Genomic DNA, 26,600 nt, shown 5'->3' on the forward strand with positions numbered 1-26,600 from the left:
GTGTATTCTCTTTTCTCCCGTGCACCCCTGGAGCAGACATCAGCCCACTCGAGGCAGTCTCCCTCCCTTGCTGGGCTCTCTCCCCACGCCTCCCACAGTTCCTCTCATTAACCAGCTCCTCGCCTACCTGCGTTCGCACAGTCAGATGGCCTCACGCCATACCTTTAAAGTCAGTGGGAGCTTGGACATGAAATTCAATAAGCTGAGGATGACCCGTGCGGTCCCTGCCGTTCTTCCTTCCCCTATTAATTCCCCTCTCCTTCCTTTCCTGCCGTATTGTTTTACCTATTACTCCATGACTAATAAATTATCAGTAATGCTCCAGCATCAAACATTTATTATCCTCAGCACCACGTGACTAATGAGCAAGTTAACCTCCAATTTCTGTCTGTATAATTCACGCACATTGATTTTACATGAAAAGAACTCTTGACTTACATCGGATGACCCTGATAAATTTAATCTCTTTAATGCTTCCTCTTTCTAAATAAACGTAAAATGTTTTCCTCTAGAAAGTTTCTCACCAGTAAAAGCTGCATTGCAACTTGGCAAAAAAACTCCTCCACTACTCTGCCGAATTAATCAATAAAACTAAAAAAAACCCCCAAACCTGCATAAGAAGTCTCCAATTCCTCCAAGTGCTGGCAGCTCAGCCAGTCTGACAGCATTGTTACAAACGTGACAGGTAATCAGAGCTGACAGCTGGTGTCAAAACCCGCAGCTGGAATTTAAAGGCAGGCTGGGAGAGGTACCAGTTTGGTGCCAACTTATTCCTGGTCTCATCACCCTCCTTTCCCCATGGCATGGCCTCAAGGGCTGGTGACCTGAGCAGCAAGGCTGGGCAGGGAGCACAGGGAGCACCCAGGCAATGTGGCACCTCCCAGGGACCCCAAGGACTCCCCGGCAGTGGGTGCTGACGGGCCTTGCAGCTACATCAACGCTGCTATCCCTGGCTTTGCTTTGCAGGGTCAGAGGGCTAACCAGGAAACCATACTTCTGGTTTTGTGCTGGCTACCATGGGGCGCTGCAGCTCTTCCTAGGATGCACACAGGGCTGGGAGTTTTAAACACCCAAAAACTTGCAGAACCTTTGCAGAAGACTCATAACACGAATCAGGAGAGTGTTTATTTAGATCACAAAGACAGCGTGACTATCCTCTCCATCATGCATATGTGCCACGTACAGTAGAAGATTTGATGCGGAAAGGCTTGGAGAAACAGGCTCCCAAGTGCAAACCAGAGATGGGTTGGAAAGCCAGTTTGACCAGCAGCCGGGACTACAGCCAGGCCAGGGCTTCGCCACAGCTCATCAAAACCAAAGAAAAAAATAATTTTGAAAAAAATAATATTATTTAGCCACAGGAAAGATACGTAGCTGGGCAGGGACAGAGCTGGGTTGCTCCTTCCATGGGGAAGGAGGGAGAGGAAGAAGAACTGGAGCTGAAACGGAGGCAGGGAAGAGAGCTGGGCTTGCTGCTCCTCTGGCTTTGCAAGGGAGCAGGCTGCCAGGAGAGCAAAAGCCACGAGTGGTACTGCTGGAGGCAGCAGCCTCTCGCCATCCCTCCTGTGCCGCCACGGCCGAGGCCAGCATCTCATGCCTCTGCTGCAGGCAGAGCCGGCAGCAGCGTGCGCTGCCTCTGCTAGGAACTGCGGCCGGTTTAAACTCCTGCCCTTCTCCCACCCAGTCACCCACCGACAGTGTGTTAGACCTCGCCAGATCAAGGTGTGCTGCTGCTCTCTGCAAAAATGCCTCCTCCTCGCCTGGGCTCCAAGGTCCCCGCCAAAAAGAAGGGAGAGAGCAAGGAAGCAAGCTGGGCAGGATCCTGTACTGAGAGGGGCAGACACCAGCCGCCCTTTGGAAACATAGATGTCTTAGGAAGGGCGTAGCAGGTAGTGCTGCCGGGGCGAGCCAGCGGAAACAGAAGGGTTTTGTTTAGGTTGCTCCTTTAAAATATGTCCACGCCCCTCTGAGCCTGCATATTTTACAGTCTCGGCATACTTTCCTTGTTGACAACTCTGGCAGACTCAGTGATTCTTTTTCGTAAGTGAACTCACTCACCGAATGCATTCTTCAAGCTCCCACAACTTGAGGAATAGAAGTTGTAGCCTGAAAAAAGCAAGGACCAAAAAAACCAGATACTAACAGTAATATTGCAGAACATTCAGCGGCTTGAACATGCAGTGATTGAAATGGCTAACTCATTTACATTACTCTTAAGTCATTAATTTTTATTCCTTTTCATGGTAAGATGATTAAAATGCTTTCTGTGTACAATAAAAAAGGTGAGGATCACAGCCACTAGGGCTCCAAATAGATGTTTTTAATCTACAGGATGTGGGAAAATTGTGGAGGAATTATGTATACCCAAGCATTAGAAAATATAATATTTCACCTACCCAAGTATTAGAATTCTATATGCCCAAGCATTAGAAACATCTGCGTTGCAGCAAGAAGTCCTGTTGCCAGGCAAATGTCAAGAACAGAAGATAAAAAGAAATTGACTGTGCTTGAGAACGTCAGTATACGGATGAGCAACCCAAGTCTGTGAAAGTTTGTAATATTTTCCCTGACGATAACAGCTTTGGATCAGACCTGGGAACAGTTATGTATTATTCTAAATAAACAGCTTGGTATTTCTTCATGCCAAGTAGCTCCTTTTGGTGGTTCGCAAAAGCTTGAAAACACCATCCCTCTGCCACCACACCCAGTTTATCGCTATTCCCCCGAAACAGCTGTTCTAACCCCACAATTTTTTAATCAAAGAAACGCTGGAGAATCCAGCCAGGGCAACCAGAGTGCCCAGCTAGTTTCCACATCGTGGGCAGCACATCAAATCTCCTGGCACTCCTTCCACCAAGCATGCAACACCAGACTGGTTGGGGTTTTTTTAAATAATGAAAAGAAGAAGAATGGAATGGAATGGAATGGAATGGAATGGAATGGAATGGAATGGAATGGAATGGAATGATCGTCTTCTAAATTATTATTAAAACTATAATAATAATAAGGAGGAGGAGGAGAAGGATTTAAATTGTTATTAAAAAAACCCCAATCTGGTTTGAGATTTGATTCACGATATGTGAATATATTATGTTAATTAATATGACAATTATGCGTAATTATCATTACATTTATATTATAGAAGAATAACTATCGTGATATTATGTATTGTTATAACATATTAATATATAATAATCGTCACATTGATTGTAGTAATAATTCCTTTGAAATCTCTTATTCTTAGTTTAACTCCCTCAGATCGAACGACAGGCTTTCACCCCAGTCGTCCACACTCACAAACTCTCCCGGACCATCACCACCACCCCCCTCTTGCCCCCCCTTTCCCTTCTCCAGCAGCCGCCTGTTGTCCTCCCATCCCCGACGGCATTTCGCGGTATCTCCTGCCATCTACTGATGCTTACGAGGAGCCGACTACTGCGTTTCGCCAAGTGTGGGGCGAGAATACACCCCTTGCTTTGGAAAAAAGGGGTGGGGGGGATTGGGAGCGGGGGGGGGACGCACCGGGGGCCCGGCCCACGGACCCGGCCCGCCCCGGGCGGCCTCGGCCGCCCGGGGCGGGCCGGGGCCGGGGCCGGGCTCTGCCCGAAACCTCCCCCGGGGGAGGGAGGGGGGGAAGGCGCAGCCCTTAAGAGCGGCGCCGGCATCCGCCGTCCCATCCCGGCGCAGCGATGGGGGAGGCGGCGGGTGGCAGCGCGGTACCGCCGTTACCGCCGTCGGAGGCGGTCGGGGGGCAGGTGAACGCCCTGACCGTCCTGGCCTTGCTGGAGAAACTGGTGTCGATGTTGGAAGCGGTGGAAGGGCAACAGCGGCAGATGGAGCAAAGGCAGCGGGGTTTGGAAGGGGCGGTGCGGGGTATTCAGGGAGACCTGGGGAAGTTGTGTCGCAGCCACGGCGCGACGGGGGAAGCGGTGGAGAAGCTGCTGGAGAAGTCGCGGAAGGTGTGCGCACACACCCGCGCCGTGCGGGAGCGGCTGGAGAGACAGTGCGACCAGGTGCGACGCCTCGAGCAGCATCACGCCCAGCTGCTCCGGCGGGACCGCTTCAAGGTGCTCATCTTCCAGGTGAGAGGCCCCACGGCCGCCCCGCGTCCTCCCGAACCTTCCTTCCTCCCGCACCTGGGGGAAGAGCCCGTTTCTGCTAACACCCAGCGAACTTGGGGAAAGGACGGACTTGCTACCAACTCCCAGCAGACTTGGAGAAGAAGGCCGTCTTTTTGCTAACTTAGCAAAGCTGTGAGAAAGACCTTCTTTCAATCTCGGCAGAGTTGGGGAAAGTGCAGGCTTTTTTGCTAGCCCTTGGCAAACTTAAGGAAAGAGCCCTCTTTTAGCAACCTTATGAGAAATACCCATGTTTACGCTTAGCAAAACAGGCTCTTTCCCCAAGTTTGCTAACCTCTAGTAAACCCGGGGAAAGAGCAGTTGGTTTTGGTAACTCTTGGTAAACTTGGGGAAAGAGCCCTCTTTTATTCTTAGAAACTTTATGTGAAATACCTACTCCTAGCAAACTTGGGGAAAGAGGCTGTTTTACTAACTCCTAGTAAACCTGGGGAAAGAGCTGGTTTTTGCTAACCCTTGCCAAATTTGGGGAAAACGCCCTTTTATTTTTTTTCCTAACTCTTAGCAAACATGGGGGAAGAGCCTTTTTTGGCTAATTTTTAGCAAACTGTGGGGAAGGAGCCATCTTTTACTCTTATCGAACTTGGAGAAAGATCTGTCTTTTATGAACTCTTAGCAAATCTGAGGGAACAGACCTTGTTTTGCTCACTCTTAACAACCTTGGAGAGCCACCTTTTATTCTCAGCAAACTTGGGGAAAGAGTCACCTTTTACTAACTCTTAGCGTATGTGGGGAAAAGAACTGTTTTGTTGTGGGTTTTTTTTAAAGCAAACTTGAGGAAAGGTCCCTTTTTTGGTTTTTAAGCAAACTCTTAGCAAACTTGAGTAAAGGGCCCATTTTGCAAACTCTTGGTAGTGGCCCTAAAAACCACCCTTGCATCTGCCCTCGGAAGTAGGAGAGGGGCAGCACTGCAGCTCCCTGCCACACTCAGCTCCTCAGGCTGTCCTGGCCCATTGAGGGATGAGCTCAAAATTCAGTTAAAAAGTCAGCTTCCTGGGAGTCCATCCAGTGATAGCAGCAGTTTGCATATTTTCCCCTTTTTAAGCAATGGTCTGGACAGAACACGGCATGAGCTTTGACTAAACACAGGACGTGACTCTCGCATCCTTAAAAAAAAGACAACTCACCACGCACTAGGAAAAGGGAGGAGAGCGAGCACGGGGCTGCAGCGGGCACAGGTCAGGAACATCACCAGCTCCTCAGGCTAAGCTTGTCAGCTGCATGTTACATCTGTCAGTAGCTAACTCTACCCCGTGGGTTGTTGGGGTTTTCCTGTTTAAACAAATCCAAAACAACAGAGCAGAACTTGATTTTAAAAGTTGGCAGGCCTGGTTAGTGCACAGGTGCTCGCCCCAGAAAGGAAGCCCCCCACCTCCCTGCTTATTGTTCTCCCAAATTACCGTCCTGGCTTGTCACGCCAGAAAAGGAGGAGCTGCAGTATGTACCGAGCTTGGTAGTTTCCACCCTAGAAGGAATGTGGAAATTATTCCAGGGACTGGTTAAATTAAGAGACACATGTTTTCTGGACTTCTCTGAGTAACTTAAGATCTGTTACTGTAAGTCAAAACATTGCTGTCTCCCAGGCCATGTTAGCTAACAACTGGCTCCCGCCTCCAGGTTCAGGCGTGGACCTTGAACACTTCCCCTGGGGGAACCTTCCACTTCACTGGGGAGGGTGCACCAGCTTGGCCTATGGGAAGGTAATTTTGTGACATTCCTGTTACTTGTGAGTGTGAGAATTAAGGCCTTGCTATTGCAACTACAGCATCTTCCTCCAGAGAACCCAAATTTTAGCATTTTAAGATGACAGTGTGTAGAGGAAAGACGAAAACACAGCTGTGTGTGGGCAGTTACGGTTGCCTCAGCTGGGGATCCCCGTTACTGCTGCCTAGTGGCAGTGATTCACGGGCACTGGGTAAAAGTACTGGTAAAACATGCCAAGAAGGGTTTGAAGGGTAGAGCAGCATCCCAACAGGAGAGGGCTGGCTTGGGTTGTTTCGCAACACTAAACAGCATTGCAAAGCTAAGGCCTATTTAAACCTCCAAACCTTTTCCTTAATACTGTGTCCTGAAGTGCACAAACCCAAAGCAAACAACCCAGGTCCACGTCCCAGAACAGCAGCTAAAGAAAATCCACTGCTTCTCCGCAGCTCATCACTGGGGTGGCACCTTTGGACAGGAGATCTGTTCTTCATTGCTTTTACAAGGATTTAGTTGATGATGTTCCCATGTCTCACTGGAAAATATGTTGCCATGGTGGGGCGGAGATGAACTTAACCGATCCCAAGCCGATGTGGATGAGGAACACAAGCCTTAGAAAAGAAATACTGCAGTTAAATTCAGTAAAAAAAAAAAAATCAGCTGTCAACAGGGAATTGCTCCTGGCACTGGCCTGTTGCTAAAAGCCAGTGTGGCGCTCTGCAAAACTAGGGTGGCCAACAGAACTTCCTGGGGCGTGGGAGGGTGGCCAGGGCGGGCAGCGCCTGGGGCTTTCTGCAGCCTGGGAGGAGCTGGGATTTTCCACTGGGAAGCTGCCGTGCCCCAGGCGATGGCAGGTGCTCAGAGGCCATGCCCGCACACCTGCTGCCAACCTGGGCAAGCACCGTACCTGCATGCCCACCTCGCGATCTCCCTGCGGGGTCTCCTTACAAGGTGGAGGTGAGATGACCTGGTAGCGGGGCAACCGCCTTGCTAGGATATTGCAGAGGGAAAAGAGCAGAAGTTCTGGCTGGGTTTCTGTACTGCCCTGAGCAGGAATCCATGGAAAAACAATTGCAGGAAGGAGAGGTCACAGCAACGAAGCCATATTGACGCCAGATTTCTGTAAAAACAAAAGGGAAATCTGGATAGATGAGACTTCTCTTCAGTTCGAGGATTCTTTTCCGCTGAAAAAACAATCCAAAATTTCACACAGCATGTTTCTCGTTAGGACGCACTTTTCCAGCTTAGGAAGACAGCTCGGTATGAAAATAAAAATACGTATTTGTGATTCAGTTCTGCATTCACCATATACCTCAAACTCCCTGATACTTGGTGGGAGCACTGAGCATAGCCAAAACACATGACTGAGCTCCAGCTCTGCATTTTATGAAACCGTGCTGCCACTCACCAGCATCAGCTTACCCTCAGCATACATGCTGAGAATGAACTGCGTTTAGAAGAGTTCAGCTATTTACATATTTCCCATTAAAATGCTTTTAGTTTTCTCTCCCTAGACTGTCTGCATTGTTCCTAGTTTGCATATATTTTTTTAATTGGTGACATATTTTAATGGAGCTCCATTCCAAGCATTTCAGGATGCGAAAGTTATTACAAATGCCACAAGTGACACAGCAATTCAGCAAAACACTGAAGTGACTGTTTTAAAAATCCTTGTTAAGCTTTGGCATTGTTCCCCTCTATTTTGTTCTCACCACATGACCAGCTTTTTGGTTTTGGTTTGGTGGGGTTTTTGTTTGCTTTTTTAGCTGCAAAAGCAAAATGCAAGATGAAAAAGGCTCATGTTTAATTTTTCAATTAAATGTCATGTTTACTAGTGAATAGCACAGATAAAATAAGTCAAAATTGCAGCTTGGGGTCAAGCACACTAATATTCAAGCCCTGTTCAGATGTTGCTCTTGGTAAATGCTTCATCCTGAAATGAAGCAAGAGGAGGGCACAGGAAATCAGCCATTTAGTTGTATCTTGTTATTTGGGTCGCTGTAATAATCTTTTGAAAAAGCAACTTCAAACTCAAAAATGAACAAGTGAGGTAAACAGAAGAATTACAAGCGGTAATGGTATTATCTACTAAATTTCCCACTGGAGCCTTGCAGGGAGACTACTCTTGTATTGTTTAATGACAAAAATACCTCATATGGCTCTTAGGACTTGATCCAGCTGTGCTGTGGGAGGTCAGGAGGACATGGCAGCCAAGGCCCCAGCCTGCACAGGACATGCAAATAGTCAGCTGGCGATTTCCTCCTCCTTGCCCACAGACCCAGCCTGCTCCCTGCCCTCAATCCTCCCCATGGCGACATCCAGGTCTGAAGAGCATGTGTTTGTCTGAAAGAAAGTAGGTGGAGCTGTAGCTGTTTTTAGAAGGATTTGTCATCTTTTGACCTATTTTGTGTGGCAAAACAAGTTTTAGACTAGTAATCATTTAGGCATATAACAGCATCTACGAAGTACAGAGGAGCCTGGACTGCTGTAAAGATGGGAAATGCCATCTCCCCTTCATGAAGGCTGTGGCCTCTTACGACAAATCTAACAAAAATCCAAACCAAAGCACACTGATTTCATTTATGCTGCATCAAAGATTCAGCACTCCTGACTAAATTGACGACCTGTTCACTCAGGCTGTCCAGTTCTGTAGTACACTGTTACGGATCTTTCCTTTCTGGTAAAAGATGGGGATGACATTATGACCTATAGAAAGTTCCTGAGAATGGCTGATCAAAGCCACAGGGAAGGCACTGCTTTTAACCTTGCAAGTATTACTAGTATTAGCAGGAGTTGTTTTACACAGAAAATTTGCACTATTCTATTCATCTCCTACATGGAAAAACGAAATTCAGAGGAGCTAGCTATCTACAGTCAAACTGAGAAAATGCAGGTGCTGTTTTTGAACTCGGATGTGGAAAATAAAAAGATGTATTGCTTTCTCAGAATTTTAGATTAGATCAAGAAGAAAAGATCAAAGTTCTACTTTTTTTTGGCATGGAAAATAGTTCCGCAGTTTGTAACAGTTGGCATTTTTCAGTGTATTGTTCTAGTCTTCCTAAATGAAATACCAGACTGCTTGAAAAAAGTATCAAAACAAAAATATAGCTGTCATGTAAACTTGTTAGACCAAAAAGTTACCAATAGCCCACATGTTATCGATAACTGTATTTGAAATAGAAACATCTGGTCCACCACAGAGCATTCCTGCTATACCACCTTTGTATTTCCAAAGCATTTCACTTAATTTATTTTCATTTGCATTTTAATAGTTCCTGTGATCCTAAGGTCTTTTAGAAACGTGAGATAGGAAAGCATGTCATTCCCATTTTACAAGCAGAGTAATAGATGCCCAGAGGCTGATGTTTTCCAGGGCCATGCAGGAAGCTTAGACAGGTGATTTCTTGAATGCCAGTATCGTCTGATAGCCAAAGACCACCTAGGATCTGCTTTTAATCAAATCATTAGCTCATTAATAAGTCATATATTTTTGTGGGGTTTTTTTCTTAATAAATATGGATAGTTTGACAGTCTCCCTTCTACTCAGTGACAAATTTGATAAAAATTGAAATAAAATCTATGTCCATATTCTTCTACAGACTGCATGCAGTACTTCAGTTTAACGTGAATACTGTAGACACAGAGCTAAACTGACATTGAGAAGAGCTGCACAGGCCCATCTCTGCCTCAGACTGCACTGTGCTCAATCTCACACGACACCACTTTCCTAGATTAAAGACTTTAAAAGTTACAACCCATCAGAGTTTTCTATGCCATTCAGGCACTTACACCTGAACGTTCAGATGTTTAAAAGTGTATGAGATTACCTAGGTTTGGAAAGAACGCACAAGACATGTAAATTATGCTTTATACTGAGTTCTCATGCTCTGGGGAATAATTTAACACTGCAGCCAGTCATGTAATCTACATTTCATTAACTGCAGTGGAGAGAAAATACAAATATTTGTACTACAGTTACAGCTGTTTTCACTTAAAGCTGGTACAGGTTTTCTTTGTTTTGTTATCTTGGTCGCTGTTGCCGATAGTTGCAACAACATAGTAAGTGTTGGGAGAAGAGCCCTGGCTTTATTAGATGTTCCACTGGAGCTTTATCTGTGCCAGTGTATCTGAACCCGCTGGTCCAGAAAGCTGTGCAGAAACGGTAAAAGTAAATCACGAACAAACTGTCAAACCGCTATCTATTTTTTTGATATTTTGCATTTTTATATTCTTGAGCGATATTCACCAACACACTTGAATCACAGTATATATTATTATATACTGTGTATATATGGTTTAAAATGATTCTGCCTGCCCACATGCATGTTCTCGAGTTCCAGAAGCTCTGCAAGGTATTCAGGGCCATTTTGTTTTTAAAAACAACCATGCACAACATCCTTATACAGCTTTGACAGCAAGTTTAACCCAAGACATTGTTCTCTCCAGTGATCACAACTACATGCTCAGTCCTGAAATAATGAGCATGAACTTGGAAGTATATGTGGCCTTTTTTCCCCTTAACTGTACACTCAGGCCCACTAGGGACAGATCTGAGACTATTACAACCATTTCACTCAGCACTTACTGCTTTTCGTATCTAAAGATAAATAGAAGGGGGGGGGGAGGGAAAGAAAATCCTTCCAATCCATACAACTAAGTGATATTGCATGCAGTCTGTCTGAAAATGACAAAAAAGGTAATGAATAGAGACTATGCAGATCTAAGGCGTAACGATTCTGAAAGGAAAAGGGAGTGTGTGAGGAGCCTCATTTTCTTTGCATGGGCAGATGCCTGCAAAACCTACCGCAGAACAGAGTGTTCATTGTGCTGCCTCTGAACTGCTTGGGGTTGCAGAGCTTCTGCACTCCGTAGTCACAGAGGTCCTTCGTTACAAGTTGCAGCTTCCACCCTTGTTCAGCCTGTTTTGTTTTCAGATACCTTTTTTCTTTCCATGCCCCTTCTTGGTTTTGTTTCTACAAAGCAATAATTTTCCTCTTAGCTAGAAGTGACTACTGGTGCTTTCTATGTGGTATAATGTCTGTTTATTTTTATATGCCATAAACTTTTATTTTTCAAGGAGTTGTCCTGTTCATATTTACCAATTTACCACCTGGATTTACTATATTTTTTCTGTAAATAGCTGTAAAACAGCACACACTCTGAACATCATGGGCTGCGTTGTTTCTCAGTATCAACAATCCATTTTAACAGCAACATACATTTTTCTGAAATACACTGAAAGTGCTAACTGCATTTGCCATCTAAGATACCTCTCAGATGGAACCAACATCTCTGCAGAGATAGTCCCAGTCTTTGGCTAGAGAAACTGAAAGCTTTGGGGGGTTACATAACTTCTATAGGTCTACGCAGGGGTCTGTAGTACAACCTCCTTAGCCACCATGCCATCCCTTCTCCCCAGGGATAGGTGTACAACTTCACAGCTAAACTCTTATTAAAGAATATCTAATTTAAATTACAAAGAATGGGATTTCCATTCTGTATATATTCCAAGTCACTTTGAAAGAGAAATCTTACAGCTGACAGCTCATTAGTCTTAAACTTTACCAGATAATGGTTCAGTGGGCTTTGAGTGGCTTGTTACTGGTTAAATATACTGAAACAACAAGAAATGTTCAGCATTCTTCATCTCATCGTGGGGGGAAAAAAAAAAGTAATTGTTCAGGGTTGTGCTTTGTTTATTAAATTCGTGTCCTGTGAACTATGAAACTCAAATATTGTCAATTCTTTCAGGAGGAAAATGAGATCCCTGCCAGTGTTTTTTCAAAAGAGCCTATTCCCAGCATTACAGAAGGAAAAGAGGAGCCTGTGGATGAGAACAAAACACTGGAAGAAACTTTGCACACAGTGGAGTTGTGTTCAGATGATGAAATGTTTCACGAGGAAGATGATATGGATGATAGTGCAGAGGAAAAAACAGAAGAATCAAGAGCTGAGAAAATTAAAAGATCCAGCCTCAAGAAGGTAGACAGCCTCAAGAAAGCATTTTCCCGCCAAAACATTGAGAAGAAGATGAACAAGATCAGCACAAAGATTGTCTCACCTGAACGGAGAGAAAAGATCAAGAAATCGCTTACTGTACATCATCAGAAATCCTCTTCTTCAAAGAGTTCGGCTTTCAAAGTATCTCCCCTCACATTCAACGTGAAGAAAGTCCGTGAAGGAGAAAGCCCTGCTGAAGCTGAGGACAGACCAACAGAAACTACAAGCAACGACCAAGCTGAGAATGAGGATGAAACATCATTTGCCGACATGCACTCAGATATGACACCTACCACCTCGCTGACCGAAGAGGGCAAAGCAGTAGCCGATTCTCTAGAGAAGGAAACCAGAATGGAAGGGAGCGCCATGATGAACAACAACATCGAGCTGTCCATTGTTGAAGATGACGAAGAGTATAGGATGCCTCTAGAAGTTTCTAGCCAGAAACTGTATGATGAAAGAAACAACCCAGTCAGCGGGGAAATGGAACAATCTGATGAAGAAACGACCCAAGCAGCAGTCCTGCAGATAGACCAAACAGCATAATCAACCCAAGTCTTCCTTCACCTTCCAGATATGCACGGTTTTACTTAAGCGAGTAACTGGTTTCTGCTACACAGGTGGTAGTAGCGATTCAGTTTCTTCCATCCTTTTCTCTGCAGTGGTAATTTATTGCATCGTGTTGGAATGCAGAGTGAACAAGGTCAGTGACACAGGCTGCAACATGCTCCATTTTAGGCTGAGTCACCAGTGTTTATTAATTTAAAGATGCTGTCCGCTGGTGTAAGAGACAAGCAGGAAAAGAGTATGTCTAGTAGAAGCAAGCTGGTCAGCTGTCTTTCTTATAGTTAGGTCAGAGGAACGCGTGGAGAGTAGTCAAAACCCAAACATTTCCGTTCTGTTTTCTTCCCTCTCAGTATTTCACAACACTGTGAGTAGTTTTGTATGTCAATGTAGAAATACGGATGAGAACATTTGATTTCAGTTTCCTTGCTATGCTCTGTGAATACTAACAGCCTCAGTAACTGTGCATACATGTATAGTTTGTTTGGGGCTTTGCTCCACGATGCTAAAAGAGCAGAGTACTTAAGAGGGCGAAGCTGAAAAGTGGTTCCATCCCTTTCAGTGAGGGAAAGATTTTTGCCAGTAGCTTCTCGCTATTCACTTAGAAGAAATGACTGTGTTTAGGTGAAAATTAAAAGATGTTTTTCAATATACTGGAGTTATGGAAGTACATTAGTGACAAGCATGAATGTGTGATTGGTTACTGTACCTTTAAGGGATCAGAAATTGAAAAAAAAGTAGAAGGAATTTGACAGAAGCATGGAGAGAGTCTGAAGAAAGTATGAAATAATATGAAATATTAAAAAAGCAAAACTAAAACCCCGCAATATTAAATCTATACTCCCAGCTTACAGAATATATACTCAGATAACACTAATTAATTCATTCTTAGTCTTTATAGCAGTATACTATCAAAATTTGCACCTGCACAACTTTGTATCTCAGAGTATTTTGAAAATAGCATAACTTAACTTTTTACAAGTTATTTCATATAGAGCTATATTTACACAGAAGAGTTAGAAAATTACAGGGATGTAAGGACAATTTTTTCAAAAAGGTGAAATACTCTTTTAGGCACATCTAAAGGGAACAATGTGTTATGGATTGAACTTCATGGCAGGGATGAGTTTACATGAGGATGAGTCTGCAAAGCCACAGGATTTGATTCTCTGCTAATAACTTTCATCAAAGCCACCTACATGCTCTCAAAATTACAGGTCTGTAATTTTTCAAAATTAATGGAAAATGAGAAGTTACAGGGTAGTTTGTTCACTATGAATGTTCATTCCTGTCACTTACAGGTAGGGGAAGGGAGGAAAGGGAAGCACAATACCCACAACAGTTACCTTACATCCTTGTTTGTTTATGCAGTGGGTTATTTTTATTTTTTTATATATATATATAAAGTTCTACTGATACTTAACATTGCACTAAAAGGTTGCTTCCTTTAACTTGTATTTAGAATCACAAATTACAGGGGAAATAAAAACTGCAGCAAAAATACCATTATGAAATGATTAACAGGTATTACTCCACAGGGGTAATATCTGTAACCAGTAAATCACACTGGAAGTTAGTCGATAAGAGCTTAGTGTAGGTGAGTACTATTAGGAGTTAAGCTCTTAAGTGTATGGTATCATATAGGAGATACTGTTCGTAAAAAAAGTCATGGCATAACTTGTGCAGCTATATTTTTATTTTGTATTAACTACAATGGATTTCAATAATTTTTAATTGTAACTAACTACAAATATGACAAATAAAAGCATGACAGAAAACTCAGCCATGTCAGTCTTTGGGAGAAGCAGTCTGAGAAGTTGGCAAAGATGAAATTTAAAGGTCAAGCATTTATTACTTCAGTTCATGTCCCTGTTGTATCTATATCATTTTCTTTCTCATCCTCTGCTGTTATTTAGCAATGCAAACACCAGTGCTTTGCTTTCCAGACACTTGCCAGATCTCTAGCCCATCCGAATGTAGTCAGGCACTTTCCAAAATCTGCGAGCTCCTTCTGCATTTTTTTTATTGGACTGCAGCATACTTCTAATACTTTAAATAGACCTGAAAGCATATTTATATTGAAGTGTATATTCTGTTTAACGGACACAGATAAACTCATGTCTTTTAGAGTGCCACATAGTCTTTAGCAGGCTTAATTTTACTGACAGACCAAAGAACGCACGTTTAACCTTTATGTAACAGCTGTCAACTTCCCGCAGCCACCAAGCGCTAACCAGGAACTCCAGCATCATGTTTACATTTTGCTTTCAGATATGCCTGGTTTGTTTGTCCTGCTAAGCTTTAATTCAAACAATACCCCTGGCCATGCTTTATCCAGTTTTAGAGATGCTGAAACGAATCCCATGCACAGTATTTTAGGAGCATTACAATGCCATCCAGTAAAACCATTGGAAATGCAGATACTGAGCATCTGTGACAATTAATTCAAATACCCACTTCAGGATACGCTACACATACAGCCATCAGTTGCAGGGCTAGAATTAAACATTTTCTGTTGTGATCGCACATTTACAGGGGTGAGTGGGCCTGCAATTCTAACAAACATAAGAAAGCATGCTTTGCAAGAGAAAAATACTTAGTCAACTCATGAATGTCTGCTTTTGTGCTATCTTATAAACCAGAGGAAGAAGCAAGCTCAGGATCCCGAGATGTCCCCCAAGCTGTTTCTTCCCCTCTTCTTTCATTCTTGAGTCCCGACTAAAAACATTAGTCTGCAAAACTTACTGTTTCGGGGAGGAGACAGACTGCAGCACCAGCAGCACTGTCTTCTTTCAAGTATCTGAAGTATGTGCCTGGATCTTGTCAGGCTGGCAGATGTCAAGCATATGCATGGGTATTCCATGCTTGTGCTGACAGGTTTGTCTACATAATTACTTTAAAAACTGCTTGTTTACCCTTGACACAATAACACAGGTACAGTGCCTGACTTTGAGCTCCACTCGTCCCATTATTCCTTGGAAGACCTCACCTGTTAGCTGCTGCATGGATTCAGAGTCTGACCTCCACTGAAATCGGCAGGAGCTTTGCACAAAGAAAGAGGGTGTGATAAAGTCCTTATGGTATAAATATTTAAACTAGCAGCACTCAGTGACTGCTGATACTTCCATTTTCAATGCAGAAAACCAGCTGACATTTCTGTCCCCTATTAGGGGAAAGGGCAAAGAGCATCCTGTTGACCCCCATGTGCTAATCCATGAGCCGGCTCTGCTGTGAAAAGGCACAGATACAGGCTTTCTGGAGCATTTCACTGTCAAAGAAGAGAGTGCAGTGAAAGCCCTCATACAGGCCTGACTGAGGCACGTTTGATGATTAAAGAGACAGAAGAAAGGGAAGAAAAGGATCAGAAGGTAAAATATACCTGTATGCCCTTTACACTGATGCAGTGAAACCCATTTGTTGTTATAGGTTGTAATGCCAGTTACATGACTGATAGTCACACACTTAAAGATGTAAACTCAGAAGACTTAGTGAAGTAATGGCAACTTGTTAGAGGGCAAACTGTTCACCAAGGAACCAGTACAACCCTGAATGTCAGTGAAAAGCCTTCATCTGGCTCAAGGGACTCTCTGAGCCGTACAATGTTTTTGGGCCACACGTACGATTCCTGTGACCATCAGTAAGAGCTGTGTGCATAGATGCAGGATGTGAGATCTCTGTATCTCCCCAATCCAATCTGCTTAGCTCATCAACAGAATAAAAAGTTTTACTGCCATCAGCACTGCATGTGGCAGAAAGGAAGGCTCTAGCCTGCTTTGCAGGGTGCATTGTGAGCAAAATTTCAAGCTAAGTTCTGACTGCAAGGTCTTTTCCTGTTGGTAGCTGCATACAACTGAGCAAGTGTAGCTCCAACTCCTGAAAACAAAGTCAAGTATGCAGATAGAAAAGTTTTACTGTGATCCACTAAAACACACACGCTGACTCTGGGTGTCAAGAGGAAGGTGTCAGGTAGTTTTCCTGCATGTAAAGAAAAAGATTCAGCACTCGAGCAAAGCAAACACGCAGCTGTTTGGCCCCAGTCCTGGTTAGGGTTTTGCCTAGGCAACTAAACAACTGGCAGGAAACAACTGCCAGAGCAGCCTGGAGGGTGCTGACTCAGCACGTAAGTATCTGCCACTCTGACTCACGGCCCTCGCTTTCCCAAATAAACGGAAAAAGGCTGATAGCCACTTTCCACCACTTTAAAATGCCTTTTGCCAGGGTTTTGTTTCAGGATCTGCGTTTGAACCAGCATCAACCCCAGGCTGAGTCTAATTGCATGCATAAAGAAATTTTAATCAGCATACTTGCAGCTGTTGGTGGTGGCTGATCTTTCCTGCCCTCCTTTTGATCAAAATGCCTTTTTTCCCTTCCTCTCACTCCACCAAGTCATTTGCGGGAGTCTGAAGTGCACACTAATTCAAATAAGGAACTCTAACTGCATGTTGAGAACTGATAATCAATGTCATCTTTAATTTTTCTTACATGGTTATCCCCTTTAATGGAGTGTGCCGCAGTAACGGAGAATAAATCTGCTTTGGGTTAAGCTAGAGATTGTTATTTATTTTTCTTTCAGATCAGAGATTAATATTGCTGTATGACCATTGGCACTAACCTCTTTTTCCATAGCAACACTAAAGAGAACATAAACTATGAGTCATAATTTCTCTCTGGAGGACTTTTTTGTAATTATGATCATTCCACAGTTCCTAAAATATGTTAGCTGATATATAGCTCTGGTATAACAGCTTTGATTTTCCTTCGTTTGAACACACAGGCAGAAAGAAGAGACTTCCATTATTTTCTCTTTCTCAGGCAGAGCTAAACACTACACAAAGTACCATACATTCATTATTTATTATAACTGCGCGGCTCCTAAAAACTCTACAGCAATGTTTTCTTTATAAAGGTGGAACAGGTTTCCTTGCTTTCAATAACCTTAAATGATACTGACCTTCTAAAAGAAAACTTGTGTCCTTCCCAACATGGTTAGCAAATTGGGGTCTGACAGCTGGAATTGATCCAAACTGGAAGCTGTATTATATTGGGTGGCAGCAAGGTTGCACGCTAGCATTGCTCCTCTGCCAGTCAGTAGCTTTAAACTCTCCAACATTTCCTCTCCCACAGAACACAGCTGCAATATACAGCCCAAATTCAGTAATAATCATGATTCTCTTTACGCCCTTCAGTGAAAACCTGGCCTTGGAACAACTTGTCCATAGAGCTCCTTAGAATATCTCAACAGATGATCACACCAGATCATCACAAGAGACTGTAAGACTTTTTGTGTGTGTGACTGTCTCCTACGTTTCCCTTAAAACACAGTCTGCTGCATGCCGATGTGGAGCACTTAGAAAACCTACAGTGCATGTTGCAGGAGAAGAATTAGGAAAAACTATTAGCAAACCCAAGGACACACACATTCAGTCAACAGTTAATATGCAAAACGGAGAGACAGAACAAGCTCGTGCCTCTCACTGCTCTGCAATGTGATCCCCAACAGCTAAACCAAACCCAGACTGCACCAACACAAAGGATACATGGTTCACTCTTGCCTTGCCAGTATGAAGCGGTGCACGCAGGCTCAGGCTTGTGCAGACACACAACGAAAGACCAGAACGCCAACTAACGTAGTATCAATCACTCTACAGACTTGTGTACTCCTCCCTAACGCTTTGAGGAAAAAAAAACAAACCTTCAAATTCCTGAACACAGGGAGCGGAAGGTCATTGGAACGCCCTATGCCATTAACTCCAGTGAGGAGAGTCTGGCTCTGTCTTCTTTACTCCCTCCCATCAGGCTTAAGCTGTGTAGAAGTGCGGGTGATGTGAACTCTGCTGGATACTGAAAATGTGCGAGACAGTGTTAGGAACAAATAGCACACAGGGGATGTCGACACTGCACACCATGTACACATACCTCATTTAGATCAAGTACCAGGCACAGCCTAACTACAGAAACGCAACGCTCCATTCAAGCAAATTTATCTTATTTCTCAGCTACTTAGCTCCTGATGTCCTACGCTATTCATTTAAAGTGAGCTTCAGCATCTTTTCAGTACACTGCCAACTACAGTTATATATGCCCTTATATTACTTGTTCCTTCTGACATGCCTGTAGGCAAATGAGCCCCATGAGGGTGACAACATGAGCTGCATTAACCAGCCGCCTGGTCCCTGAATCATTACAACTCAACACAGTGCTGAGAGACATGGAAAAAGGGACCGTGAGAATGTCTGACTAGCAGTAAACAAATTATGAACACACAGAAGTTGTCTGCATTTGCAGAGTCAACTGACACTTCCACACTATCACAGTGAAAGCTATATGCGCTATGTGACTTCTAAATAACCTTCATTTTCCTACAAGGTTTACCATTTTACTGGTGATGATTGTTGGAGATTGAAAGTCAGTGAGCAGGCTATGACTGAAAACAGTAACAGGTGACAAGACACGTAAGACCTGTGTAAATAGGTCCTACGTAAATGTCAGAAGGGGGTTTCTGTCTGCATGACCAGGCGTAAGCTCTTTAGATGAATGACTGCGTCCTCTGCATGCCACCGCACACCTCTTCAAATGAAAGGCAAGCCTGCAGTACATGGAAGTATGCATTTCTGGGTTAGGTTTAACAGCGTGGAGATCTCAATTAAAACAAGATCGTGTTATGCAGTAGCTCTGGAACACTATGTATGACATATATATGTAATATATATGACATTCAGTTTCAAATAAGGTGAGAACCTGGAAAAGTTTTCATGGATTTTGGAGTTGTAAATTCTTTTGCTAAAAAGGAGATAGACTGATAGGATCCTATAAATGCAATCCTAAAAACCAATCCATCAGATTGGGTATTTTTAATCAGTTCCCATTACTTCTTAGTGATACGATAGTTGACATCCAGCTGGGAGTGGAGGGAGGCATTAAGACAGGGAGAAGTGTGTGGGAGGAGAAAACGCATAGGAAATTGTGGATAAGAAATGAAACAGTGGGATGTGCATGAGAGAGGGAATGTGTGAGGGAAGGAGTCAGTGGGAAGGGTGGGGAACTGGAGGAAGGAGCAAAAAGTCTACTGAGAAAGAAACACCGGCAGAGCGCCCAGAACAGAGATAAAGCCCTTAAAGCAAAAGATGGGACAGAACCAAGAGGCACCACCAAAACAGGGAAATAAGAGTCATTAAGGTCTAGGGTTCAAAAGTATGGAAATGAGAGTAGGGAATCAGAAAAGACTGTGGGTAGCTGCCGTGTAAAAGACAACAACAGTGAGGAAAGAGCACCGTATTTATTTTATCATGTCTCTACCTGCCGATCTGTATTGCAGAGGCAGTGCCCAGGTCTTAGGTCTAGAAAAAATTTTTACTGTGCGATGTTGTCAGTGCTTTTTGTTTTGCTTGGATTTTTTTGTTTGTTTTGAGGGAGTAAAGTTAGTTAGGCTAGGCAAAAAGCAAAATCTTATTCACACACATCAAAATAGCTCAGCCTGAGCCTGCAGAAGCACATGCTGGGAACATCCCCTTCTCAGGTCTGCAGTGCAAGCTGACGCAACACCACACATTTTCCATGCCTACTTGCTTCCAAAAAGGCTTGAGGGGAAGAGGATAGATGCTGCTAACAGCAGGATGGGGTCTCTTGTCCAGACATTTAGCTAATCCCCTACTGAATACAGACCTCGTGTGGACAAGGGGCAGGCAGGATCTGCTAGGAAGCACTGAGGAATGCACCTTCAATAGCTGGATTTCACTGCCAGATCACTGAATCCTCATGGTTTGCTGGAACAGAGCCAGCAGGATTTCTTTGCTATTGCAAACAGGTTTTTGGGAACGCAAACCCAGCTCTCCTCCTCCACCAGGCCTCACCCCCTTGCTTTGCCAAGAAGTCTGCTATATTAAGATACAAGGCAGCCATGCTGGCTGGGCCGTTTCTCCTTCATGCTTGGCCTCCCGTGGGAGTTGCTCCATTCTCACATATCTGCTGAGAAACAGCTTGTTCTTTCTGGCTTTCCTCAGTTTCTTTTTTTAGGGGTGCCTTTCTGCCACTTCACACAGCAGAGGCCAGGTTCTGCTCCAATGCCTGCACGGACCTGCCCGGGTCCCCTCTCACCATGCACCCCTCAGATCAGGAGCAGCTTTCTCCTGCTCCACTCCTAACATTTCCTAGGTTGTTTCCTGACGTTTTTGTGTACTTTTCCAGAAGCTCTCCAGTTTGCTATATAACTCTCTCATAAAATGAAAGGCTTTACTATGAATTCTTGTTAATGGCTCACAGGATGCAGGTTAATGGATACAGGGTTTTTCCGTACCTGCCATACCTGGATCATTTTCTACGCGGAAGAGGGAAACATAGGGACAAAATGACGAAGAACTTTGGAGCTGATGGAAGGAAAACCTGGATTAGGACTCTTCAAAAGGGAAATGTCTCCTTGCTAACTTGTTTGTTGCTGTCAAATTTCAGTGCCTGAAAAGAAAGTCTCCTTCTACAGAAGAGAGGAAGGGGGAAATGCATTGAGAGATAAAAATGACAGTGGAAACTCAGGAGTTGTTTCTTTGTCATACAACTCTACAGTGACATATATGTATCTCATACATGTGTACATACATATACATACACCTACATGTACACGTGACAAATATATCTCTATATGCACACCTGTATATCCATCCTTACTATTTAGTACAAGGATTACTGTGCTAAACCCTACAAAAAATATTTGGCATCCAAGTCTCATTAATTCTGAAAACATCTGCACACCTGTAATTCATTCTATAAACTAATAAAGACAAAGTTCCGCAAAAGTTTTCCTCCTGACATTTCTTATAGTGCCTATGCTATCACAGTATTCAGTATCCATCCCGAAAAACTACAGAAATTCAGGCAGTCCCCTTTTGCATGATATGACAGCAATCTAAATCTATGCCAGCAGTGGGAGACTAACAAAATCCAAATGTGTTTAGAGAAAATCAGGGACAAGAGAACTTGAATTGGTGGTTCTTGATCATATATAAGAGTTACTCAAGCTGCAGCTCTAATAGGAGTAATTTCACATTACAGAGAGTGTTTCACTTTATAAGGATTTCACAAAATCACTTTGCAAGTCTTTCACAGTTTTGCGCAATATTTTTCAGGCAGAGGCAATGTTCACACTGAGACAGACGCAAGCTCCCTCTGCCCATGCTTCAAGCCAACTGGAAGACATGTTAAATGTCAGACGTTGCCCCAAGCTAATACGCCACGTCTCTTATTAACTCAAACAGGGCACTGCACTAACTACATCCATATGATGCCTGGTCAGCTCAAAACGCAGACAGGGTGAGATCATCTCTGCCTGTACAATACTGTTAGGCAACACAGCCAGAGAGTTTTGCCTGCATGAACAATGCAGTTGCAGGGGGTATTATTCCACTGTTGCTCCGTTAATGCCTAATCTACCCCAAGTAATAGAACAAAATAGATCTTCACACTATAATTTAAAAAAAAAAAAAATACATCCAGTAAATGTTTCACCTGTGGTAAATACTGAAGTTGGAGAAAAAATTGTCTACTCAGAATTCATCTGATTTTCTTGTTATAGCAGAAAGCATGGCAAAAATTCCTCTTTGATGCCATCCTACTGGAGCAATCTGAAATAGTATTTTGGCTCTATAAATCTTAATCATTACACTACAATGCAGTGCTCTGTGTCTGCTCTCATTTTCTTTGTACAAGGCTCCAATATGAGAGTAAAGAACAGATCAGCCAAACTCTGAAGTGGTTTTCTTCCGGTCTAAATCCTCTGAGGAAAGTGACATGAAATAATGCCTGTGGACTCAGCAGCAAGGCATGTGCCTGCCCCGCCATTCTACAGGGGCTCATCCACTGGGGCCCTGGGCAAAGCTTACAGTCAGATTTGCCCGTCAACAGCAGTTCTCCTGCCATGGCTTTGCCACCCAGATGACTGCAGGGACTTGGGGTGGAAGAAGTGGCAAGATACTTTTCTGACATTCCTGAGATCCACGGAATTCAGGAAGCTTACACAGAATAATGACTTTGCATAGGTAAGGGCAAGGCTTTAGCCTACTTCCATATCCCCACTGTGATGGAGACAATTTATTCTTTACGATTATACATTATTTAGTGAGTTCTGCCATCCTTCTCCAAATATTATTTTCACTCAGCAATGCAGCTGGCCAAATACGGCAAAAAAGCATTAGCTGAAAAAATTATTTGTCAGGAAATAGGGTTTCCTCTTCTCCACCTAATGCATTCCAGCAAGTTCCAGCTCCATTGCTTCCTCCCAGCATTCAACTTGACAAAGCATACGGTGAGCCTGGCAAGAACCTGAGATGTCAAATGTTCATGATTACCAGCATTAACAGTTGTTATTGTTCTTATATCAATAGTTAAATCTTGCCCTTAGTAAGAAACGGTTCTTTTTTCCTGTTTACTAGAAATTTCTTTTGCACAATAATCCTCTTTACATAGCATCGCGATATTTTCAGATTTTCATGTTCAGCTTTGAATGCTACATGAATACTGCCTGCTGAGGAAAAGCCTACTACATTAGAGTTTCATTCTTAACTGGATTTAGTACACTGATCATTTGTTGTTGTTCCCAAGTTGCATTGCTGTGGCTGCTACCTTCTCAGTTTCTTGCTTGTTTTCCATCTATATTTCACTACTATTACCACCATGATTTGCATTATCAGATTGTTTTTCACCAGGCTTCTACTAACCCGTGTTAAAAATTGCAGCCACCTAACTATACTTTTTTTTTTTTGGCGGTGGTGGTGGTGATGGGGAAGGCAGGGTCCTGATATCCATCAGCAGTGGCATCCTAGAATCATTTGTTGCACCATCCATTTACTTACCTTTATCCTGACCATGTAGTAAGAGTCCTTATCTGGCTGCTTGCTTTCAGATCTGAACGAGTTTGTACATAAGATACTCAAAAGTGCCATTTTCATAAACAAAACTGTCAGTGGTTAAACTGAGTGAAAGGTGAGTAGGGGGAGCTTAATTCTACTCTTGTATATGTGGATGCAGTTTTCAATGAATGCACTGAAGCCAATGGAACTGTGTAAGCTCTGTCTATGCTGTGTAGCAGAAAAGATTATGGACTGGACTCCCTTGCACAGCTAGCCTGGGATTGCAGAATTCTTGTCTGTAGCAATACAGAAGCCCTATTTGAGCTTCTTCAAAAGACAGTCTCTTCACTACCTTCAGGACTAAAAGCCTGACCTGAGACCCAGTTGGTGGATTCAAATCAACTCCAGCATGCTTTGCATCTGATTAAAACCAAGATCCCACTCTTTGCTATAACTTCCCCAAATACTTTCACTACATAAACTAGCTTTTGAGAGACCTTTCTCTAAACACAGATTGAGTACACATCTGCAAGGAACTTCTTTGGATTCAAGTTAAAGTACCCAGATACTGTTCTGAGGAGTGTGATACACAATATCTTAATTCTGACTCAAACAGTTCCTGTTTATCTTCATGGAGGACTAACTCAAATATTAGCTTTTGGATTTGATAAGGGATACATTAAACAAACGCTGGTGCCTGTATCATAAAAAAGCTGGCTCTCAGCCAGATAAGTGGAGCACTGCTTACAAGTTAAGTATTACTATATTCAGGTTTTGCTTGCAGTGGTATTTTCTTCTACAGCCTGCATTTTTTTCTGTAGTGCATAAGCATATCTAATAGAGTAGCTTACAGGGAGATTTCAATCACCCCTAGCATGTGATAAATGAGACATTTTTTATGCCGGCCCTGCTGCACATAGTACTCCTCTCCCTCCTGAGAACTCCAGTAAGAACTTCAGGCCTGAGACACCATTTTGTTACTCCATTATCAATGCAGTGATGAAAGAAACAACACTTTAATTGTTTTCTATCCACAAGATAATGAATTACTCCTCTCTCTAAAATAGAGAGGCAGCAAAAGAAGGAACATGAATACTCATTTCCTTTTCCAGTCAACAATTAAAACACTTGTCAAAAGATGTGACAATCAGTAAAAATCAATGTAACAATTGCTAATAGCTTGACACCTTCAATACTGCAATAACTCTCACCTAATACTCTCAACTACTCAGCCTTACTAAAGCTGAATGGTTCCTTGAAATTAATGGTACTTCCTGTGGAGTACGCTGCTTCTCAGCATGAATTAGACAAGCAAAAAGTCCCAGTGTTTTACAAAGAAATTTTGAAATAGATCTACAGTAACTCCCAAGGAGTTTCTTCTGATTTAAAAAAAAAAAAAAAAAAAATCAGCCAACAAAATAAAATAGAAAAAGAGGGGTAAGAAAAGGTCACACTTAACAGAAAACAATGAAAGTTTCCATGGGCATTTACCAACTTCCTCACCCTGCACCATGCAAATGTTTAAACACACTCTTACTATATCTTCCAACAGATAGTGAATATTTTGCCCCTTGAAGAGGACTTCCACATCTTCTCAAACCCATGTTTTACCTCAGTATTTTCTGAAACCACAGGCACAGGCTAAAAATGCCAGAATTTGCCACTGAAATGTTCCACCTGAATACAATAATGCTTTCAGAGCTGAGTTTACAAGCTCCTCTTGCCAGGACTGAGCCTTCTGCTGCTCACATCCTGAAGTAAAATGCTGAAAGGAGTCATATTGCTCACGTTGACCATAAATACCAGCACCTCTGTCACTCATTTAGAAACTAATGTATTTTTCCATAAAACTTGAGAAAAATACCAAACTTCAGCCCATCCCTGAGGAACTGTCCCCTTTCATCCCAGTCCTGCTCATAATCAATTCCCTGCACAAGGGGGCACTGAACCATGACTGTGGCTCTCAGATACTACCACAATAAAGAGTAAATAGTGGAAACAACAACAGGTTTCCCCCCGAGAGGATTGCATCCAGGCACTTGCCTCACAGCGATAAGCAAGCATCCAAACAATCAGAGGCACAGACAGCGTTGCTCTCAGAATAGTTCCTGTGTTCCCGAGTCTCATGAGAGGTGAAGGAGAAGATTTCCCTCTCAAGGGCCACTGCTACGCACGCACACTTTCCTGAAGGCCTGGCTCACCCCTGGTCCTCATTGCTCAGCCTCCCCTGCTCTCCAAACAATTCAAACAAGAAAATGCCAGAATCGGAAACAGTGCAGCTCACTTGTGCACTATTTGCCATAGATCTAGTGTGCTCTCTAACCAGCCCCCAGGTTCAACAGCATTGGTTATAGCTGAACACTACTGTCTACGCAGGAAGCACTGCTGAAACGGGTCATTGCTGATGAGGGTCACCTCTCAGCAAAAAGCAGCACTCTATTTCAGAAAAACTAGTGCTAGCTTAGAGCCCAAAGTAGTGAGAAAGAAAAGATGAGTACTGTCTTTTCCTCAGGCAGGCAAGTATCCATTAGAAAGCTATTTCCAAAGGTTTAGGATAGACTGTGATACCTGCCAGGTGAAATAAAGCCCTGAGCATCCTTAGCAGATCTTGTTCCACAAGCAGGTAAATAAGCTTCCCGCAGCTGAAGCAGCACGACACCCAGCTTTTGGCTTCCGTCTAGTAGAATCACCCAGGAAGCAAGATTTATTTTGCTTAAGGGTACAGAAGGTCTGTTCCCACAGGAGAGCTTCACTTCCTGCTTTGGGAAAACTAAATAGGTTGATTATGTCTGCTACAGCCTCATAAATCCACGTCAGCTGCTGCCTCAGGGAGAGCCATTGCTCCTCTGGGTGATTTTCTTCCCCACTTAGAGGAGATGAACAGCTGGTCACGTATATCACAGCTCCGGCAAAACACTTACCCATAGCCTTATGCCACTGAAGGAGCAGGTTTCTGTCATTGAGACCACAGGAAAGTAGGAGGCAAAGCAGAAGCAGCTTGCTTTCTTTTGCACCAGCTTTTTCAGGTCAGAAGACAAAATGGTAGTCAGAGTGGGCTTTGGTAGTTGGCTTCCTGAATGGAGCTAGAAGAAACCAAAGAAGCCAAATTTTAAACCTGCTTATGAACATCAAAGTAATTATAATTTGCATGCACAAAAAACCAAACTTATATAGTAAAAAACTGCATGAGCGTAGATAAAACAGATTCTGCGCTTAAGATGGAGGGCTGGGAGAGACTGTGCCTCATGCCAGATGAACTTCACATGCAGTTACATGAGGCACCAGTGCCACGGCCACGTCATGCGGCCAGCGTTGTTGCTCAGGATGGACAGCACCAACAGCTATGGTGCTGTGAACTTTAGAC

At 43.3% G+C, this 26,600-nt stretch overlaps 1 protein-coding gene and 1 long non-coding RNA gene across 6 annotated transcripts; one reads left to right on the plus strand and one right to left on the minus strand.

The window, feature by feature from the left end:
* Positions 1-1,103: 1,103 nt before the first annotated feature.
* LOC141925406 (uncharacterized) lies at positions 1,104-26,268 on the minus strand. 5 transcript variants are annotated; one of them, XR_012623858.1, is made up of 4 exons: positions 18,094-18,263; positions 6,745-6,957; positions 5,264-6,448; positions 1,104-2,106 (listed from the first exon to the last, which is right to left on the minus strand). It is a non-coding gene; the product is annotated as an uncharacterized LOC141925406 (long non-coding RNA). The 5 variants fall into 5 exon arrangements; XR_012623859.1 differs by lacking the exon at positions 1,104-2,106 and adding an exon at positions 3,995-4,136; XR_012623860.1 differs by lacking the exons at positions 1,104-2,106; positions 18,094-18,263 and adding an exon at positions 26,158-26,268 and having other exon boundaries at positions 4,091-6,448.
* Positions 3,630-14,183, plus strand: CAVIN2 (caveolae associated protein 2). Its single transcript, XM_074829583.1, has 2 exons — positions 3,630-4,082; positions 11,589-14,183. Exons 1-2 carry the CDS (start codon positions 3,690-3,692, stop codon positions 12,381-12,383), a joined length of 1,188 nt encoding a protein of 395 aa, XP_074685684.1. The 5' UTR covers positions 3,630-3,689; the 3' UTR covers positions 12,384-14,183.
* Positions 26,269-26,600: the final 332 nt, after the last annotated feature.

This window comes from Strix aluco, chromosome 6 (genome assembly GCF_031877795.1).
Source record: "Strix aluco isolate bStrAlu1 chromosome 6, bStrAlu1.hap1, whole genome shotgun sequence".
NCBI classification, from domain to species: Eukaryota; Metazoa; Chordata; class Aves; order Strigiformes; family Strigidae; genus Strix; species Strix aluco.